At 35.7% G+C, this 22612-nt stretch overlaps 1 protein-coding gene across 2 annotated transcripts in view; it reads left to right on the top strand.

Annotated features, from left to right (window-relative positions):
• The window catches only part of NOL10 (nucleolar protein 10), a 52449-nt gene that overhangs the window by 24943 nt on the left and 4894 nt on the right, over positions 1–22612 (top strand). For both annotated transcript variants that reach the window (XM_021525406.3, XM_021525407.3), the window contains 7 exons: positions 10192–10318; positions 11287–11366; positions 11546–11644; positions 12236–12325; positions 13977–14150; positions 14529–14776; positions 19938–20040. In XM_021525406.3, coding sequence (XP_021381081.1) covers positions 10192–10318; positions 11287–11366; positions 11546–11644; positions 12236–12325; positions 13977–14150; positions 14529–14776; positions 19938–20040 — 921 coding nt within the window. The remainder of the gene's footprint in view (positions 1–10191; positions 10319–11286; positions 11367–11545; positions 11645–12235; positions 12326–13976; positions 14151–14528; positions 14777–19937; positions 20041–22612) is intronic.

The raw sequence follows: 22612 nt of genomic DNA, 5'->3' as shown, positions 1-22612 counted from the left end.
AAATAGTTTGTGGGTGCTGTTAGAGTTACAGTGAGACCTTCTGTACAGATTTTTGGCTGGTGTGGTAAAAGCTGTGAATCAAATGATGCAATTCTTATTATATTTGTGTTTGGCATTTTGACACTAACAGAAAATATTTGCAGTGGAGTGTAAGACTTTGATTTCTTTTAGAATGTTTTCATGTCTTCTGTTTGGCAGTATTAGGTCATTCTGCATAGGTGCTGCCTCAAGTGTTGTTTTGAAGATCATATAATGAGGCTGTGTTTTTTAGAACACAGTTGTTCATCCTGTTCTATACAGCCCTTCCCTAACATGTTTTTGGTAAAGTGGAAAGCAACCATGAAACTGGCTTGTGCTAAGAGAATTTTTTATATCCTGAAATAATAGATAACGTAGAAAAACATTTCATAGTCTGGGAAAAAAAGTATGTTAAAATAAAATGGTAGTTGTGACGTAAAATGGAAAATGTTGGTCTTGATCTTTGTTCATTTTGAAAACTGTGAAATGACTGGAAAGAAGGGTTGTTATGAAGTAATGTATTACGACTGAGATCTAGGGCTGCCAAGTGTCAAAAGAAGAAAGTTTCCATTATTAAAAAGATACTTGAGTGCATCTTTGGCCTTTAAACTAATTCTGAGTTTTGATATGTCAATCTTGCAAAATTGTATTTTCCATCCAGAAGAGTCTAATCCTTTACACAAAAAAAAAAAAATGTCTGGTGAATGATACATTACCTATCTCACAGTATTTACAAGCATAGGAAAAAAGTTGTTTATCTTCACAAGCAGAAATGTGAGCTTCCTACTTTTAACCTAAACACTTCCAAACTGAAAAATAACACACTGGGCTTATTCCCAACAAAGGATATCCTCCATTTCTCATGTGCTGGCTGAGAGACACAGTATAGAAGGAAAACACCAATGTATGATGATCAGGAAACAATTTCTGATCTTCCTGTAAAACTTGTTATAGATGTTTTCAGGTGCTGATGATGTACTAGTCTAGATTATGAATATATGAACCCTGCTTAGTGCTGTTGTGGCTGTTAGTGTACCAGGCCACACTTCTTCAGTATTTTTTAACCAGACAGCAGCACTCTGACAGTAAAGTCATACGTATAATTTACATCAAACCCTTCAGAGAGCGCGGGAGAAAATGTTTAAAAGCAGAAGTTGTATGGAATTATACCAGGTGATTGCTCTGAGCATTGATAAAAGCATCAGGTGCTTTTTAGTGTTGTGACTGTTTCTCAAGCAAGTAGTGCTAATGGACCTTCTGTTTTTGAGTTCTTTATTTAAGAAACATGTTTTGAGGGGGGAGTGCTCCCCTTGTTTTAAGCCTTGAATATGTGAAAGTTATTTTTTATTTCTGAATTTGTTCTTTCCTTTGGGCTTTCTATTCTTCACTTGATTTCTGAAAATCTAGGGATGAGTTGCCTAGCTTCAGTCAGTGAAGAGAGAGGCAGTCACAGACAATGAAAATATAATTGCTGAAAGGAAATTTTGTACTGTGCTACATGTCTATCGGCATGTAATAAGAACTAGAGTGTTTTGGCTTTTGAATCAGAAAAGACAAAGCATGTGAGAATTTTCTCCATGTAGTAATTTCAACTCAGTCTTTATTTCATTACATTTGAAAGTAAGAGTAACTGTATTGTCATCTTCTGTGTTGCACTCAGAATTGAAACATCTTGTGAATTATGACTGTTTATGCAGGAAATAGCAAAAGTTACAAAGATCTAAGATTTCCATCACAGAAGATCTTAGAAGTAAATAAAACTATCATGTATGTGGAAGCTTTTGAATATTTTGAAAGCTGCTTTCTACTTAAAATTATTTCCTGAGTTATGCAAAATTTCTTTAGCATTATGCTCTGCAACGAAGTTGGTTTATGCTGAGCTTATCTTCATTATCTGTCTGGAGGAGCTGCACATTCCCAACAGGTAGTTGCTTTTCCTTGCCTTTGTGTTGTCTGGCAGTACTCGCATAAACCCAGAGAGAAGTCTTCCTCCCAGTTTGGAAAAAGCAATTAAGCTGCAATGGTAGGGAGTTATTAGAAACTCTCACATTCCTAGATTTCCAGTAGTTTATTAGATATGTAAGGTAGACAAAGAACTGGATTTGCCATTACATTTACATCTGTAGCATTCCTCAAATTTCCCTAAAATACAGGTCATCCTCCTGTATGTTTTATTTTAATGACTGTAAAGATATTTATGCTGTAACATTCCTTGGCATCTGGAGTGTACTGTAAGAGCTCTGTTGTTCCCAGCCACTTAAAAGCACGAGAGGCAAGATCCTATGCAGTGTGACAGTTGAGGAATTTTCCTGTCCCATCAAGGGAAATTGATAAGGGGACATGCTGGGACTTGGAATTTCTAGCTTTTTTGTCATGGTTCTTACTTGTTGATTTAGATTGCCATCAGGGGCTGTTGCATAGTTACTAAAATCACTGCATGTGTTACTGTCATCTTTATTAGTTGTGGAAGTTTTGTCTGTTGATGGCCTATGCCTTTTAGTATTGCAAGAAGAATGGCATATATGCCATTATGTTGTGAGAAACAGATTTCTGAACACATTAGAACAGTTGGAAACTGTGTAGAAGTTCTTTCCACATAATGAAGTTTCCCACTTACCATTGCCTTGTCTGCCTCTCCTGTAGTCCCAATTGTAAATGCAAGGAAAGAATTTCCCAAGGAATTTATCCTTTCTAATGTATCATGATGGGGTTGGAGTTTTTGTTAGACTGTGTAAACCATGAAGGTGGTATTGTTTGTGAGGGAGATTGTGCTGGTTCAGTGACAAAGTCACTAAACAGTAAATTAACTTCATGAATGTTCTGATGAGTACCAGAACCTATGCAAAGGAATTGGTAAGAGCACTTAGTGCAGTGTGGTAGGGAATGGAAGGTGTGGATGGCCAAAGTGTGGTTCCTAACTTAGTGTCAGCAAGGCATTAGATCAGCTGTTCATACCTGAGCTGCATCAGGACATGTCCATGGGTAAGTAAAACTTGTGAAGGGAGTCCCAGCTGAACTTACTGCATAGTATTAAGGCAATTTGCCTAGTTGCCTCTCTTTTTACAGCTGGTATGCCATAGAACCTGCTGTGTTAGAATAAGGACAGACTTTTGGTAACTCTTAGATTATTTCCAACTGGTTTTTTGGGAAGGTGCTTGAAGCAAGTCACAGTTGTAACACACGCTTTGAGAAGCCACTCTCCCCTTACCTTTTGAGCTTCATTTGATTAGTTGACTTTATGTGAAAGTAGTGTATTCTTGTACTTTAAGTTCCAATCTTTCTGACTTCACATTGTCTGTAGGGAGTCTAATAAATAACAGAACCATATCAATACTGATGAAGTGTTTGTTTTACGTATGTCAGAACATGATAGGGACATTGGTGGAGGCATCAGACTCTACTCTTAATGAGCCATGCTGAAAGTCATGGCTGGTAAGTCACAGATGACTTGAGAAATATCCCTTTTTAGCTCTGTCTTGTGAGGAAAAAAGCTATTCTGGTAATCTTATTTACAGTTTTAAAGAGTAACTTTGTTTGCTTGAGGATATTTTTTCCCAACATTATGAGCACCTGATTCATTGCCTCCTTCAAAAGATGGTGGCTTCACCAAGAGCACTCACAGTGAGAGCAGACCTGTGACTGGTTAACTGACTGTAGTACTTGTCAGCCCAGAGGGTAAGAGATTAAAAAAAAAAAAAACAAAAAAAAAAAAACAACATTATAAAGCCAAACTGCTTAGAATTAGAAATAGAAGTACTTACCATCTGATAACTAAGATTTAGTATCTCATTCCTAGAAGATGCATGCAAGTTCCTGCAGCAGTTTTTAACACTGGGAAGATCTTAAAAGCAATGTTTCCTTTAACATGCTCTCTAAGGAGTAAAACCTCCAAATAGTTGATTTGGCAGCTTCCATAGCATAGTGTAAGGTAGGGAAACCAACTATTCAACCTCGCTGATTAATGAATGTGCCAAAAATGTCTGGATGTGCTGGAGTTGGGATGAGAGAGCCAATTCATTGTATAGTTCAGTGAAATTTATGAGTGTGTGGGCTTAAAACCAACTGCAGTGCTGTTGTCAGTAGTATGCCAAAAGGGGAGAGTGTGCTATTTAGTCTCACTTGGTCATGTCTGTATTCCACTGAGCTACTTGATGTCTTTAAAAGCACCAAATTTACACCATGTGATGCAGGATGAATGAAAGCATGAAATTATGAAGAATATGTGGGAAATTTGTTTGGAGTTTATTCCCCAAACCAATTTAATTTAGAGAATCAAAGAATTTTCTTCAGTCCATTAAATAGAACTACAGGATTAACAGGGCATAATTGGAGTGACTGTAGAGCATTCGTAGGAAGACTGAAGACTACAAAAGAATGGTAGAATTCAAAATTACAAATTGTTTGGAGCACATTAGTTGCTACGGGAAATGCTGTGTAGGAAATGTAGTAGACAGAAACAAAACAAGATAATGTGATCCCAAGGCTCCCTCCTAACACGAGCTGATCTCTTGGGCTGGCTGTGGTTGAAGGCCAAAAGCATAGTAACAAGAACAGAGCTGCAGCTTTTCACATCTACAAGCTAGAAAAGATCCATCTGGGTTTTTGAGTTACCAGTTGCAATTGATTTAACTGTTAACAAGGTGCACCAAGGTGTTCTTTCTTCTCTTGACTTCTCAATGCATCTAGATGGAAACATTTCAAAGTTACTACATATTGAGATCTGTCTAATTCTTAAAATTAGAGAACAAAACATTGAAAACAATACTCTTAAAATGAATAGTAATTAATATTTCATGTAATTGCATTAATTAAACTTGGCTGTGCAATTAGGGAGCTAATTATGTTTAAAATGCAATTGCGCATTTCTATCACTGCCCACACCCTGGGGATCATGATTTTTTTACCTCCCTCATTAGACCTTCTGTAATCTTTCTCCTGTTAAATGATGTGATTGAAACTGAGAATATGCGTGCATAGATATGCATTTACTTTCTCCAGCAATTATATCCTGTTAAAGGTTTTAAATGCTTTATATTATGCCATTTCATTAAAAATCAAACAAAATTAAAATTTTATTGTTACTATTTGTCTTCTCCAAAGAATTTTTTTTGTCCTATATGTAATGTGTATGTGAAGGCTTTGAGTTAGATATATAAAATATATTTAGTTTCAAGAAATTATAGTCTAGAAAATAATATCTTCTTGAATGCTTTAAGTTTTATTTTTTGTTTTGTTTTTTAATGGGAACAGAGGAATGAATGAGCCACTTTGGATTCTCAAGTCCCATCTTATCACAAGCACTCAGATTGTATTGTTTTTCTTGAATATTTCAAACTTCATCTGTTGGTTGTTCCCCATTATCTCCAGTTTAAAAAGCTGTTAAAAGTCACACTCCTCTGATGCTTAGTTCAGCTCTAGTTTATAGTGTCTCTGTAATGTATTTATTCTTGTGCAAGCATTACTGTTTCAGAAATCCTTCTTGTGCCATTGTACAAAATGTCTCCACCAACTCATTAATAATTTTACATAATCCGCCATACCTAGAGATCTGTTGAAGACCTTAAATATGTGCTATTTTTGTTGTAATCACCATTATTCAAATAATATGGCAGTGAATTATTTAGTTTGTACATTTTTCTAGTAATGGTCTTAGTCAAAATGTGTAGAAGGTACCACAACACATAGACTTTTTGACAGAAGATTTTTCTTTTAAAATACAAAAGAACCGTGATAGGATGTATTTTCATGCTTTTTTGTTACTAACTCTATGGTTGGCATGATACAGCCTTATAGAGTTAATTTTTGTGAAACTGAAATTTTTCTGAATCTGCATGCTGCTGTCTCATGCAGCCACAGCAAATAATGCCTCTGCTTTCCAAAGCCTCTGGAACTGTGTGGTTAAATGATGTCCACATACCTTAAGTTAGTTTTCCAGAGGAAATTCAAACAGTTTAAACTTCTCAAATTCTATTGAATAATTTTGAAATCAGATTAATGCTGTCTGTGAGCATTTTGTGTATTTTTGATTGATAAAATAAACCAGTGAAGATTGGGAGGGTTGAGTCTTACTGTATTTTGACATCTTGTTTATTGCTGAAGAGTTTATCGCTGTCTTGTTTGAAATCTTCCAGGAACTTACTGTTTAACATCCTGAAAAACAGATTTTGGAACCTGTTTTTACTCTGAGAAGAAAAGAGCAATTGTTCAGTCACTCCTGTAGAATTGCTCTCAGAAACCTTCAAACACACACTTAAGAATACTTTTCTGGATGTGCATTCATAGTAGTTTAATTTAAATCTCTTGACATCTGACTGTGGAAGCTTCTACACATCCTGAGCTTCTTTTAAGTTGTTGAACATGTTTCATACTAGTTAGGATTAGGGCAGGTTTTTGTGGCTGTAAGAGCTCTGCAGAGCTGGCTGTCAAACTGTTGAGTGTACAGACTGTTTAAAAGTGTAGAAGTGCTGTCTGTTGTTTCAAATTAAAGCTAAGGAACATCTGTTGTGGGCTGGGAGTAATACCTGTGCTGTCCTAGGGTTCATTAATTTTAGTAGAACTACAGACCAATGACAGGATGATATTTTCCACAGAAGTGCTCAGGAATTGGGCATGGCCAGAGAATATTCTGTAACATGTAAGACTTGTGATGCCACAAGATTATGAAGTCAAACATCTTGTAGCATAGAATACAAAGAACTGTGATTTTGGAAGTTATTTTGCAATATTTAAAAATATTTTTCTGTGAACTTTCCCTTCTATTTCTTGGACAGTTTGGTCTCAGAGTTGTTGTTTCTGCTCAGTTGCATGCTGGAACACTCATCATAGTTTGTGTTTTCTATGTGTAAAATAGAGAAATATTCTAATATGTATAAGAAAAAAATTATATTAGGTGGCACAATACTAATAATTATTAAGTACGCATTTTTACGTCCTATGGCTTGGCATAAGCTGAAAGGCAGTGGTGAGGTGTCTGCATTACCATGGTAGTGGTAAGTTTTGCTCTGGGGAGGAGGGCACTGGTGTGACCCATCTGTCACTCTACCTTGCAGTGTGGTGGTGGGACACTGAGGGACAGCTGTGCTTTGTCACCTCCTGGGTGCTGTCTCCAGTTGGCGAAGGAGGAAGGTGCTGGGAGGGGAGCAGAGCACGGAGCACCCCCTCACTCACTGCCAGCTGGGCCCTGCTGGTGGCTGAGGCTCCTCCCTTGATGGGCAAAAACATTTTCAAAGCAGTCTTACTGACTTTCAGGAACAATTGGCAGAAACTGTCCCTAGAAGTGGTTATCCTACAGAAAGCAGAATAATAATGAAAACAGCAAAAAATATTAATTCCATCACAGTTGGTGCTCACGTCTGGTCTTCCTGTGCTAAAAAGCTGTGATAAAAGCTGGGCATAGATGTACACTCATTTAATAATGATTTTCCCATTGACTGAGTGCAACATTTCTAAAAATTATAGAGAAACCTATTTGGTATATCATTAATATTGTAAAAATTATATCTGTCACTTAAGTTGTATGCAATTACCTACTTCCTAACATTTTCTTATTCATGTGAATTTCAGTACATTTTTCTCTGTGAGGTGTGGTAGATTTGTACCTTTCCACTCCAAACTGGAGTATATTGATTGACCTACACAAACTCCACAGCTTTGTTTTGTTTTTGGTGGCTTTGACAGGGACTGCAGGCCAGGCTGAGGTGGTGCCAGTGCTGGATGACAACAGCTCCAGTGGGTCCCAAGGGGTCCCACTTGTGGTGCAGTGTGGCCACTGTATGGAAAGACATGAACTGGGTGTAACAGGCCAGTTTCACTTCTCCCACCTTGTCCCTGGAGGCCCAGGGCAGACCGGCCCTGACAATTGTTGCTTTTGTACCTGGACACAGGAATGGTGGAGCCCTGGAACCTGGCATTCTGGAGTACTTCTAACATCATCCTGCGATGGCTGTTGTTTGACAGTGTAGCATTAAATTCTGCAGTTAATGCAGTAGCAATTAAATTGTGTGAAAGATTACTATTGCAGAAGAAGGGCATTTCTTAGTTATGTTCATGTCATTATGGCTGATATTGTTTGCTGTTTCTATTTTTGAATTTCTTCCTAAGCTTTAAAAAATGTTTCATTTTAATGCACAAAGCAGAGCTCCTAAGGTGTCCTAGAATAGGTAGGCAAGTGGTTTCAGTGGGGTGGGAGAAAGGGAAATAAGGTAATAAACATACACAGACATCTCTGTAGGGTTTTCCTTTCTGACAGTTAACATGTGAAATTTTAATAATGATTGGACTTTTCTATTTTTTCCTGGTATTCTGTCACTGCTTTTTTCCATTAATTATCTCATTTCCCCACTTTGTTTTCTATGATCTGATCATCCAATTCACTCCACAGATTATTGTGAATTATCAGGTTTTTTGCTTCATGTGTTTCATGACACAGATTACGCCCCATCAAAGGTTTTGCTCTCAGTATCAGGTTTTGCATATAGTAGTGAATGTTGTCCTTAAATTTTATTACAAGAGAAATTTTGTTTAGTTAGTAGGAGCTTGGGAGTTTTTTAATAAGAAGGACAAACTGCTTCATCTAAAACAAAATTATAGGTAAACTTAAGGTTCTTCCACACCAGTCACGCTTTGATGGTAATGAGGCATAGATCACTGATTTCTTAAGTGGCATGAAGAAATTTAGTAGATCTAGACTGCTTGCTTTTTAATATAGAAGCTTGGCATTTAAATAAGGGGGTTTGGGGGAAATAAAACAAAAAGTTGAAATCTGAATGGAGACAAAAGCTTCTGGAATGTTGGTAAGAAGTCAGTCTTAATTTATGTATGTCATTTGTTCCTGGAGCAGACATGGGGATTTTGGTTAATTAAGTAGGTAAAATGTTTCTTGTTAGTGACATCTTGAGTATTTCCTTGGAAGCTCTTGGTAATTGGAATGAAATTTGCAGTGTGGTAAAAAAAGTGCACTTTTTCATTTGGTATCTAATGGTTCTCAGCTAGGCCTGAGATCTTAGGAAGATAAAGCATATTTAATACAGAGACAATAGTGGGCTAGAATAAAATATTATTCTCTGGAGTGTTACAGGCAAGAATATGTGAGATAGAATGTTATCGTCTAGAAAACAATTTTACAGGGTTTTTTGTGTGGAGTTGTCTTCAAAAGAAAACTTTTTAATTAGAAGAAACATACTTTTAAAATGAACAGCATTATCTCATGCTGTTAATCACCAATCATGTTAAAACAAACTATGTATATGTTAAATAAATAAAATAACTTCTAGTTGTTTCCATAATTGAATAGGATCTTAAAATGTTGTTGTATCACAAGAATTCCTATGGTTAACTTGAGTTTTTAATATGAATTTTTAGCAAACAAATCAGAAACCTCATTAAAAGTCCCACTATGGGACTTTACTGGTCACTTAGCATTCTAAAATGTCAGCTGATTTACACTAGAGAAAGAAATGCAGTGTTAGATTTTTCCATGTAGCTAACTCACCTGCTAAAATAAGACTGCTGGAACAGCTGAATGTGGCTGCATGAGTCAAGATGGAAAGGAATCTCAATCAGAACAATGGGAAGGAAAAGTAAAGGGAGCTGATTTTTAACTTAGGGAATTAGAGGAAACCTATACAGAAAAATACATTGATAGTGCTACCTAATATTGTGCAAACAAATCCTTTGCTTCATCATGGAAATATGCAAATATTTTTAATATTTTCTATTATTTGTTCATACAATCTAGGTTTATCCCTGAATAAAATACATGAAATATATCTGTGGTGTTAAGATAAATGGGGCAGAGTAGGATTTAACATAATTGCATAGTGAACCTAACAAGTTCAAGATCCAGCAGCACTATATAAATTAGTTGCTATCTAGTGCCATTAGTTTGTAATTTCTTGTATAATGTTCGACTCTAAGGTTTTATTAAATTAATCAGACTGGGACCACTTGAAACAGTTATACTTGAAACCCCCAGACTGGCTGGTCTCAAATGACCTAAATTAAAATAACACTTGCATAATCTATAGTACTCTTTCTTGGTAATACAAGCAATAGGTTTAATTATGTTCTCTGAGTGCTGTGGGATTAATTTGTTATTCCATTACAGCCAAGGGCCTAACTGTAGGCTTTTTCTGTAAGAAAATGCAATGTTATAAATTTTTATAATATCCACAGGTTTTAGGACCTGCCCCAAAATGGTGTTCCTTCTTGGACAACTTGACTGAAGAACTGGAAGAGAATCCAGAAAGCACTGTTTATGATGATTACAAATTTGTTACCAGAAAAGACCTTGAAAATTTAGGTAAAACAGTTGTATACACCCTTTGGCTGACTTCTTTGTTCAATTTTTGAACATTTACATATCTGATTGTTGTAATTCAAGTGTGATGTATGAGGACTGCTAGAAATTCACTGGCAATAATTTTCTCTTGTTTTCTTCATTATTAATATTCCAGACTGATGGCTCTAAGTTCTTTGATTCCCAACCAGTATAACACAAGACATGTATATTTCTCAGATTTTTATCTCAAGAAGGTGATTGATATTTGCTGGTATAGTTTATCTGGGCATCTGTTGTGCTTTCATATGCCACATGGAAAGCATAGGAAGATAAGTTGGTTTAGTTGTCAAAATATTTTTGAGGTGCTGAAATAGAATTTGGAACTTGCAGCCAAAGGCTACGCTATTTGAATGTAGTAATTTTCAGAAAATACAAATCATTCTAGGGCTAATAGTTTCAAGAAATTGAAATACTGACCGTTGTATAGCAGAGAAGATAAACAACCATGTCTTGAGGCAATTCGTCCTTTTTCTGTCCATTATATGGTTTGATTGCAATGTTTTGATCTATTTTACTTAATTTACCTTTGACTGTGAGTGTTGGGTTTGACACAGGGCGAACTCTTTAATTAAAAAGTCTCTCACACTGAAAAAGGGATTATCAAACACCTATGGACTTTCAAAAAATCCTCTGGAATTCTTTGTGAAGTTCTACAGAGCATAGTGCATGTGGGCATTTTTAAAAAGTGCTCAGTAATGTGTTTTATGACAAGAAAAGTGGATCTGTTTGCTCTGAAGAAGATTACATTTTTTTGCTGGCAAAACCAATTCTTATTCCCTGTTTTACTTAGTCTTGATGTCATGATTGTGACTGTTAGATTGATATTTTGCATTGGCAGTGTTTGTCTTAAGGAAGTGAAGTGGCTGGCTTGGAATAGAAGCTTTCTATATATGAAAACTCTTTAAAATTCTGCGAAATGTTTTTCCTAGGCCTTGCTCATCTCATTGGATCATCATTGCTCAGAGCATATATGCATGGCTTCTTCATGGACATAAGACTTTATCATAAGGTAACTAAGGCTGAATCTAGTCAATTTTTATTCTTAACAATAAAATATATGTGCTGTGGATTTTCTTTGTCCTTTTGTGGCTTTTTTGTTTTGGTTGTTTTTTTTTTTTCCCTTCCAGATAATGAGCTGTGTCCTGTATTAATGGTATTTTCTTTTTACCTTCTCCTGCTTGTTTAAAGGCAAAAATGATGGCCAACCCCTTTGCCTATGAAGAATATAGGAGAGAGAAAATAAGGCAGAAGATAGAAGAAACTCGTGCACAGAGAGTTCAACTGAAGGTAAATCCTAGAAATAAATAGTGTACTTTGGGGAAAACTATTCATAAAAAGTAATATATTCCTAAGTGTATCTTAGAGATGTAGTGACTTAGCATTTGAATCTGTTTATCATTGGACACATGAAGTAATTTATAGACCTTTTTGAATGGAAACAAAATTCCCATGTGTGTGAGTTTGAAAGGCTGATACTGAACTAAAAGAGCAGGTCTCACCTCATTTGCCACTTGAGCAGATAATCCACTGGTAAAACTTTGCATTTTCTACTTCTGTCATTAAATTACTTAAGCCATTGAAACATGATACTCTGGAAAGTGATATATGAAAATTGTATTGTATTTATAACTAGTAACTTTCTAGATTGGGCCTGTTCAACATAAAATGAGAAAGTTGCTTTTAAAGCTCTAAAGCTGATGCATTGGAAGTTAAAAATAATATATAAGTTCTTAAGTCTTCTCTAAGTGCAGTTGCTTTACTAATACCTAGAGATATTTGAAACCAGTCAAGGAGCTTTTCTGCAATATTTGTAAGAAGGTAAAACATGTAGGTTGCATGTGTAAAAGGCTAATTTATTAATTGCTTTCCTCTTTTTAGAAACTCCCAAAAGTTAATAAAGAACTTGCCCTCAAACTGATTGAAGAAGAAGGAGGAGAGCAACAGTTTAGTAAAAAAAGAAAACAAAAGGTGAGCTCTTGTTTTGGTGAATTCTCTAGCTGGGATCACAGAACTAGCAATGCTTACAGGATTCATTTTTTTGTTGTTGCTTTTTGGCCAAAGAGATTCAAAATACCATTGGTTCTGTTTCTTATAAATAACTTATTCTGGTAGGTGGCTTTAAGATGGATTTGACTGTAGCTGCAGTACAAAAAAGACCATATAGTAACTTGAAAATAAAAATTATTTAATACTCACTGTGAAGATAATATGGGTTTTAGAGGACTCCAAAAGCTGATTAATCTAGCCTCAATACCACAGCTGTTCAAACAATACCTGTTATTTGCATTTGTTTTCGGTATTTTGGTGGTGACCATGACAGGATAGATGTTACCTATAACATTTAAGATAAAGCTGCCTTTTTTGTGTGTGTGCAGTTAAATATATTTTATGGAAAAGTCAAAATGGTTTGATTTTATGCACCAGGAGTTCTTCTGGATGTTAAAAGTAATCCATTTCTCTGCTAAGAGAAGTTTTAATTGAAGAAATGGGTAAATGTTTAATGTCTAATGGGAGAGGAGGCTTTTTATAGATAGCACTTCATAGGTGCTATTCTCACAAGATTGCAGCATTCATGATAGGCAGACACTAGCTGCATGTGACAAGTAATGAAATCTTATGTGTTGAGGTTAGTAGGAAGGATGAACTACTAAAAAGACACGTGGTGGTGAACCTTAGGTGAGAGTTCAGTAGATGGAGTCTGATTTGTCTTGAAGTATATAAAGATTGTGTTTCTAAGTGGACTAAATAGAGTGTATATAAAAATGTACATTCAGCTTATTTTTCTGAAACAGTATTAGAGTCCTATGACAAGCAATTTATTTTAGGCTTTGGGCTTTAATTTTTGGCTGTGGTTGAAAGTTACACATTTGCACTGGTTTTGTGTTTGAAATTTACTCTTGTGTTCTGTATCCTTAGTTCAACCCTCTTCTTCAGTAACAATGAAAACCTAGTGAAGTGGTGGGATTAATATGCATTTTCTATTAAAAAGCTATGTATGCAATTATTTTAAAATAAGAGTAACTGTTCTCATAAGATGAATTAGTAGCTTGAACTGTTCTGAATTCACCAGTAGCATAATTTACACTGAGTTCATTTACTTTGACATCAATTGAACTGCCTTTTCCATTCTGTATGTGAAAGTAGTGAAGAAAAAGTCTTATAATGTGTATAACAACACTTCCTCTTAAGTATTTACAGTAAAAAATAGTAGCATTGCATAAAGACATGTACCCTTATAATTTGTTTTACATGTTGTAGACTCATTCCCATCAGGCAGTATATTTGCCTTGCAGGTACTGCTGATTAGTCAGTAGATATCAATGTCTCCAGACTAGCTGGCTGAATGTATGAGAAACATTTATTTGAAAATATTAGTAATTGTGTATTTAAAGTGTCTGTACTGTACATTAAAAAAACTCTTGCTTACAGGTAGCTTAAAATAATATTTGTAAAAGTAAAATAAGCATAAATCTTGATTTTTATTTGACCTGGAAGGATAAAGTAACTGGCATTTCATATGCTGGTTATTAATTTTGTTTAATTAAGAAAAAGTGTTACTTATTTTGTTAATGTCTGTTTCAGAATTGTCTAACTTGCTCATGCTTTGCTTCTGTTCCAGAATCTGCCCAGCCTTCTCAAAGATGATCGTTTTAAGGTCATGTTTGAGAATCCAGATTTTCAGGTGGATGAGCAGAGTGAAGAATTTAGGCTACTTAACCCACTTGTTTCTAAAATAAGTGAGAAAAGAAAGAGGAAGCTAAAGATCTTAGAAGAACTGGAAGCACAAGGACAGGTAAGATATTTTCCATTTGGATTAAGAAAACTCCATAAGCTTTTTTTTTTCCTCTGTTTCAAGCTTTCAGACTTATCACGTCAGAAAGATGGAGTCAATGCAAGAATGTCTTATCAGCTACAATAATTTATAATTTTAATCTAGTTTTTAGATGCAATACCGTTTCTGCACAAATACAGATTTGGAAAGCATAAAATATATAGATGGTAACAACTTTACAATATATTTTCAGCTTATTTGCTGTTACTGCTTTTGTTCAAAAATTGTAGTTCTCTTCAGCTGTATCTGTGTAAAAGTTGTCACGTACTCTAATTACAGGAATGATTTGGAAAGAAAATTAGTTGATGATTTCTTATTTTATACTATTTTTGTCTGCAGGAAGAGGAGGAAGAACCAGAAGGAAAAGCAAGTGATGCAGAAAGTTCTGAGAGTTCAGATGATGAAAAAGGCTGGGTTGAAGAGGTCAGGAAACAGCGCAAGCTTTTACGCCAAGAGGAAAAACTAAAGCGGCAGGAAAGGTTCAAGGAGGATCAGCAAACAGTACTAAAACCTCAGTTTTTTGAGATTAAAGAAGGAGAGGAATTCAGAAGCTTCAAAGACTCTGCCAAAAAACAAAAATTAATGAAGTAAGACTAATGTTCCTATTTTAATAGGTGGGGGTGGATGATTCTTGACTATTTCCCTACAGTGCAGGCTCCCAATGTTTTGGCTTGGAAGCACTTGCTGGTAAAGCTACATTTGGTGATCCAAGGGTATAACTTAAGGTGACATCATCATTGAATGCTTTGTGTTCTAGATAAACAATTACACTATTTAAAGTAGGACAGAGACACAACACAAATGAAATGAGTAAGATACTACTGAGTCAGATTGGGGGATCCATTACTCAGTGAAGTGCTGGTCTCACAGGTGACAGTGATGGCTTGTGAGACTGGTTATATTTCTCCACCAGTGTCAGTATGAGGTTAACAGACTGGATGTTTTTAATCTGACTATCCAAAAGAGTTTAGAATGCTACATGAGTAGTCACTGTTTTGGGAGTAGGATCAAGATGGGTCAACACAGTAAAAGAATTGTTTTGTTTGGGTATTTTTATGGCATCTAGAAATTTTCAAAATCTTCACTGTCCTTCTAATGTCAGGATTTACTATTTCTGTTTTTTATTTTGCAATATAAATTATCAGGCTAGGAGGGTGTTTTAAGTGTAGTTTTTTTGGTTTGGTGTGTTTTTTTCATGTCCTTCAATTGATGATCATCTGAAATAATAAGTACATGGATAAGCATGCCAAATGAAAGAAAGAGCAGATTAAATTAAAGGCCTTGGCTTTGAGGTGCTCAGTGGCTGCAAATCTCATTGATTTAGTTTTATTCAGAGGTGAGCTGAGCCCTTCAGAAGATGAGATTTAATAGCATTTTAGTGTTTGGAGCACAGACATTCATTAAACCTTTCAAGACATTAGCTTCAAAGTTCTTGCAGCACAGCTGGTGCAGAGCAGAATTTTGACTAATGTTGGAAATGGGTTTTTGGGCTAAATGGATCTCATAATAAACATTTTGGTTTTATTTAGAATAAAATTATACAGTCAAAGAAAAGAAAGAGGATAATATAATGGGGCTGTTTCTTTATGTCACTAATGACTACAATCTGGTTGTTTTATGATGGGAATTTTTAGGAGACACATGAAGAAAACCTTGATAAAAATTTAACCTTTTAGCTAGAATGATCATATAAAATGGATTTTTGAGTATTAGCAAGATAGCATTCCTATGGTAGTCAGATGGTCAATGATTTACATGTTGTACCTGTAAGATCTCTTATAAGTAGAAATAGAAATTTTAGAAATAGGGATTTATACAGCAGAACTGATATCAATGTTTTCCTTAGCTATTTTTTATCAGCAAGTAATTTCACACAGGGAATTCTCTTTGTACTTTTTATTGAATATACCCACTTATTCTGAACTTTTCATTTCCTTAGATGTTTCCATTAACTTTCTTCTTATTATTTTTCTTTTTTTTCTTCGTTACAGAAGGTGAAACAACTTTTTAATTTTGTCAGTTTTTCTTCTTTGTCAGGAGAAAATCTGCTCTGGATACTCTCACAAAGTATTATAGCTTAAAAATATTTTTTTACATTGTGATTAGGTTTATAGTCATATTAGCTGTAACCTGGGAAGAGCCTGAAACACTGGTCAAATGACGCTTTATTCCCATTGCAAGTGAAATATTTCATTAAAATGCTATATGGCTGCAGACTACTCATATATTGTTCTTTTGCACAAATTCAGCTGCTGAGCTCTAAAGAAAATTCTTAAGGACATTCAATTTGAAGCATAAAGATTTCATTTTGTCCAAAATATGGAAGGCTTAAATATGAAAAACAGTGTGGAAATTCAAGTAAATAAGCCAAGATAGTTATAAGGAAGAGAAACATTTAGAAAAAAATAATGTAGTGTGACACAGGATGAAGTAAATTCTTTCATCTGGGTTTAAGGGAGAAAAATAATTTCTTCACCCCAAGAAGAGCAAAAGCAAATAACACAGACCTGTCCTGTAGATGAAGGAATATCTGTGATGACATAAACCATCAAAAGAATTTTAACAGACTGCTTGTAAAGAAATGAGAATGCCTTTAAGATACCCTGCTAATAGATACCCTCTCTGATAGATGCACAGATAGGCTATAATGTCAAATGTATAAAAAAAGAAGGAGAGGAATTTGAGGACAGAATAGGACTACCAAAAACATGAATGTGGTAGCATTGCTTCCTTTGTTTTCTGAGTTGCTGTCATTGAATTGACTTACATGGGGTTTTTTTTTATCTTTGTCTAAGCAATTAGCTCTATATTCACTGATCCCTTTATGTTCATCCTAGCATTGTTCTCAGTATGGAGTTTGGTGTTTGTCAAATTTTTAGAAGAAATTCAAAAATCAACAGCTGATATCTGTTTCATATAATGCATATCTGATATGATTTTGTAGTCATAATCATTTAATCTGTGTTGAGAGCTAACTTGTTTGTTTGTAAGCATTTTTACATATTAGAATTTTATAGAGAAGAGAAATATGTTTTGTGCTGGCCTTATTCAGTGATAAGTAGTTAGCATAAAAGTAATTAATTGAAGTAGCATACTGGAAACTGGGAAGACTGTAGTGGCATGTACAATCTGGTGAGGCTGGCATGTTTGTCTTTGATTTGATATATCCAAGTTACATGATGATGGTCTGTGACCAATATAATTAAGTACCTTAATACCTTCACTATGCATTTAATGGCTAGATGTTCTTTTTTTCCTCTAATCATATAATGTTCTACCTGAGGAAATAGTTTATGACTTATATAAAACTGGGTGTTTCTTTTGACATGTTCCTGACTCAGCACGGCTCCAAGCCCAACTTTTAAAGCAGTGATGCGTACTATAAATTTCTTTCTAGACCAACAGTCTACACATTTTTCTATGCAGGAAAGCTGCAAAATTTACTCATGGTTCTATAAAACACCTTGTTTCAAATCCATCTACATTTAATTTTCCCCTTTTGTACTCTTAAGCTTGCACAACAAAACCTGCAAATCCTGAATTTCTTTCCCTACAACATGTTTCCTACCTAGTAACTTGAAAGGAAACCATAAAAGAAGAGGATTTTTATCTGTGTGCTAAGAGTTCTTTTGATTTACTTGATGTCCCTTTAAAGAGTATGTTACTGAAGTCAAAACATCAAAAACTATACTAGTCATATTTTATCAAAAGTATGACATGTAATGTATGTGTCTCCAGAGGCGGCCAAGAATGCCAACAAAAGCATAGTTGATATTTCCTAGTATTGCTAAAGAGATATTCCTGTTTTACAGCAGGAAAAGTTGTGAAAAACTGTCTTCTTATGATGAGGAAAAAAAATTGCATGGGTAATTTTTTGTTTGATTTACATTAGGGCAGGGGAATTTGCTTCCTATAATGCTGTGAATGGATCCCTTGAATTAATTTGTTGAGGAAGATATAAAAAAAACCCAACCAAAACAAAAAACTCAGCTGTTGCTTGTGCATCAGTATGTACAACTCACTATCACTTGAGGTCTGCACATTTTCTGATAAAGAGGGCCATACCTGTGCTTTTTTCAGTAAGATTACAGCTCCACAGCATGTTGCTAGTATCTACTCATTTAAATTTTTCTCCTGACTGAAGCAGTGCCTAGGCAGTCATGCTAAATAATTGCTGGGTAGTGGCCATATTTCTCCAGTTCACTTTCAAAGGGGAGAAAAATGGGACTTCACTTGAATGTAGAAATCCCACCACAATGTTGGTGACTGATCTTCTGCCACAGTTAGCTCTAAGGCTTAGCTTGTCTTTCCGATTCGCACAGATGGAACAAGTTTTTACATGTACTCAATGAAAAATATACTACAGAAAAAAATACAAAGTACCTAGTCATGAGAAATAAAGTGGTTCTTGACAGTAATTTTTCATTGTTAATCTGAAAAGTCTTTGTTAGATAAAATGGCTCATTAACCAAAATTCAGTGGACTTCAGAGACTTCATGCATAGGCCGCAGCCGTGAGTTCTTCATACACAGTAAATGCCGTTGACTTTAGTGGCTGCTATTTTTTTATATATAATCTCTATTTTTATGATGATTTATTTTCCACTTTAAAATTTATACAGAAAATGTCTCTTTGCCCTTTTCAGAGAGAGCTAATGAGGTACTAATAGTATCTCAAATTGCAGAAACTAGTTTTATTTACAGTTAGGAGAATGTTTTCTAAGCATATGCAGAGAGTTTGATCATACAAGCCATGCCATATTCTCAGAGAGTGCTGCTTAACTCATAGGACCTACATTACAGGAGAAGGATGAGCCCTGTGAGAGCTCACAGGTGCCTTTAGGGAGGCTGGCTGAAGGCAGCACTGTCCCTGCCTGCCTCCCCCTGAGCTGGAGGCTGTGTGGGAACAAGGTGTTTTTCTACTCCTCAGCTGTTCCAGTTTACAGCCCCCTTAACTGAAGTTGGTAGCCACGACACTAAATACCAGCTCACAACCTGGAGCAAGTGGGGCACGTCCATGTGTCTTGCTTTTGCAGGGCATTAACTTCAGTGGAGGAGAACTGAAAACAGTGTCAGTTTTGTCCACAGACCTACACCTTGTTCACAGAAATGCTGGAGTTTGGTGCCTGAGGGAGAGCCTCTACACCACTTTGCTTACAGAAACTCAGTGATAAGCACTGGGCCCAGGGAATGTCTTTATCACATTCTCTTGTTTATATTGTTCTTCTATTCAGTAAACTACTTAGACTGTTGTGGGCACAGTGTCCAAACAGGTATTTGGATTAAGTAGTGAAATGATTTGTTTGGAGATTAATTCATTCCGATGTATAGTCAAGCTTACTTCCTTCCCTCAAAAGTGTTTCCAATTCAGAAATTACAAGATTTCAAGAAAAATGAATATATCTCGCATTACTTTTTTTATTTGTGCAGTTTAATATCACCAACTTTTTTAGATATTTCGGCGAAAACTGTAGCAATAGAAGGGTCTAGTTTCTTTCTCAACTAGACTAATGTTAATTTTTAGCAGCAAAAACAATGAACTTTACATAAATTTTAAAATTGTTTGTACTGAAAGCAGTGTCTGGAGGGAATGATTTGAATTTGTCTTTCTGTTTCCTGAATGTTTATATTTTTAGTTATGACATTTCAGGGTTTTAGATAAATTAAGATTAGTTTTGACTGCATTATCAACTTTTATTATAGTAAAAATATGGCAAAAATAGGGACTAATGTTAGTTTTTCTCTGCAGGAAAACCCTGGAAGATCGTTTAAAGCTTGAAGAAAAACTTGGCACACTCAATGTGTCTGATACCACAGTAGGGAGCAAACAGGCAACATTCAAATTAAAGAAGGTGAGCTATATATATATATATATAATTTTTAAGGTAATGCACAAGTAACTTTAGTTTTTGCATGAAAGAACAGGAACTTAAAACCGTCAAGCAAATGTCCCTCTTCATTTCTTTATAAGCTGCCAACTCTTCAGGTTCTTGCCAAGAAAATGAAAGCCTCCGGTAGTACTCTGTGTTTATCCTGTATAACTCGGGCAACACTCATAAAATCTTATGTTCTGGTGGAAAACAATGGCTTGCATCTTTTAATAGTTTATTTGCAGAGGTACTACCAGAAGTTTGTGGCCTTGCCTGACTTCAGTGCCAGCACTGATCAGGTCTCAGTCTGCAGATTCAAATGTAATTTAGGGTGCTGCAATTTAGGCTTTCTCTTGGTGAGGTGTCAGCATGAGAGAAGCAGAGAGCTCCAAACCACCTTTATTATTGACCTTATGTAACACAGGTCACAGGAATGAGCTCTGGTTCTTTACTGGTTGTCAAATTCTATATGGAGTGTGTAGTTGACTACTACCTATTCACCTTTGCCAAGGGTTTTGATTTTCCATTCTAAAGAATTCTGTAGATTGCATACAGGTGATTGCTTTATAGTGTGGGGACAGTTAAATAAATGCCTATGTGAATTTGCTACTGTTGCAGTACGCTTAGGGATTTTTTTATTAAAAAATTGCTTAAGAACTGAAGAGAGGATCCAGTTTAGAACCTGAAGATCCAGATGAATTGATACTTGACATAACAAAATTTACTTTGGTTAAAATTAGTTTTAGTCAGGTAACAATCTTTGCTATAACACATTTCTCACCACTGGTCAAGTGCTGTTCTCACTCGTAAAACACTGTCATGAAAATGGCTAAGTAGTTATTTAATTGTCATGTTGGATATGCCTGAAGGAAAAAAAATATCTCAGAATTGTTGACTGTTTCTACCTTACTTAGTTTACTGATTATTATCAGTTTGCAAATGTCCTTTTTCATCAGTTTTTGATTCCTATATTGCTGGAATTTAAAATGTGGTGACCAAATTCCTCTGCAGTGGGCAGGGTAACCTTTCTGGTGATTTTACCAATTCTGTAACTGAATGGTGTCTTGTAACTTATTAAATGGGCTTTGCAGGGTTTCAAAGTACAGTCTTTTTTAAAGTAGCTTTAACTTAAGAAGTGCAAAGCCATAAGGTTTCTTGAAGTTGGTGGTTCACACTGAGCTGTCACCTTTTACTAACAAAGATTTGGGAGCAAGGTTGACAGACTTTGCTGGAAGAAGACAGAGCAGTGGTTCAGAATGCCAAATTTACTTGATTCCATCAGATAAGATACAGCTTTGAGGGTTTTCTTCAATTATGGTGCTTCTAACATTTATGGATTTTCTTTTCCTGACTTTTTACTGATATTGATTTATTGAAATATGTACATCTGCTTTAGAACAATTTTTTAAAATCTAATTTAAAGAAAAATAATGCATCTGCAGTGAAGATCTTTTCTCCTATCAAGAGAATAACAAAGTAAGACTGAACAAGTCTTCTCTTAAATAAAAAGACTTTGTGTATATCTTCTGAAGTCCCAAGGAATGAACCAGGGAGAGCTAGGAGGAAGTCACACTGTGCAGTCTTGGCACTCATTTTCAGAGGATGAAGGGTTAGAGTTAACAAGCCAAAAAAAGGATTTTAGTGTCACTTGAAACATCAGCTTCCACTTTGTGATGTCCTTTCCTCAAAGGGCAGGTGTATTTAGGAGTAGGTGGAGAGATTTAGTTGGGGAGAGAATTGTCCTTCCATAGGGTTGGTGTTACTTCAACTCCTAAGTCAGAGGAACTGAGGCCTGGCTCCTGCAGGTGTGGTATGTTGACAGCCTCCTGATGCCAGCTACCACTGACAGATCCAGTGATTAAACTCTTTGTCATTGATATTTCACAGTTTACTTTTCAGGGAATTTGAATATGGTTTCTAAAGTGTAGCAGCTGATTTTTCAATTTCAATATGCTTTATCACAGCAAATACATTAACAAAATAGCAGGATTTCTAAAATAACAAAGTACTTATATTGCTGGGACAGTATAGAAGATGTTTAAAAACCCCAAACCTTAAAGTTTCTGATGAGATCAAAGTAATTCCGTTTCAGTACACTATGAGTAGCTGTCAACATGAACTTAACTAAGATTCAAGCAGACTCTTTTAGAAGAGGTCTGGAGACAGAAACTACCTGTATTTTCAAATAATAGGTTTCTTGTTGCTGTACTTGCAGTGGAAATGGGAATTGATAAATTTCATCAAAGTCTAAAAACCAGTAGCTTTTTCTGCCTTGATTCCAGTAGGGGCTGATTGCAATATTTGGTAAACTGGTTTGTATCTCACCTCAGCCAAAATGCTGCCCATGCAAGCAAACCTCTAGCTCAGTTTAAATGGTGTGTGAATGGGAGACTGGGGGAGATGAGCTGACGTGAATGCTGTTGGTTACAGAATGAGATGCAGTGGGGATGCAGTGCATCCACAGTGGTAATTCTGTCACACTGTCAGTGCAGTTATCCTGGGCTGCTTGAATTGCTGGAGTACATTTTGACATGGACAGTTGCCTGAGCTTGGC

This window comes from Lonchura striata, chromosome 3, assembly GCF_046129695.1.
Source record: "Lonchura striata isolate bLonStr1 chromosome 3, bLonStr1.mat, whole genome shotgun sequence".
Lineage (NCBI taxonomy): Eukaryota > Metazoa > Chordata > Aves > Passeriformes > Estrildidae > Lonchura > Lonchura striata.
Note: the sequence above shows the minus strand (reverse complement) of the source record. Positions and strands in the feature narration are given on the sequence as shown.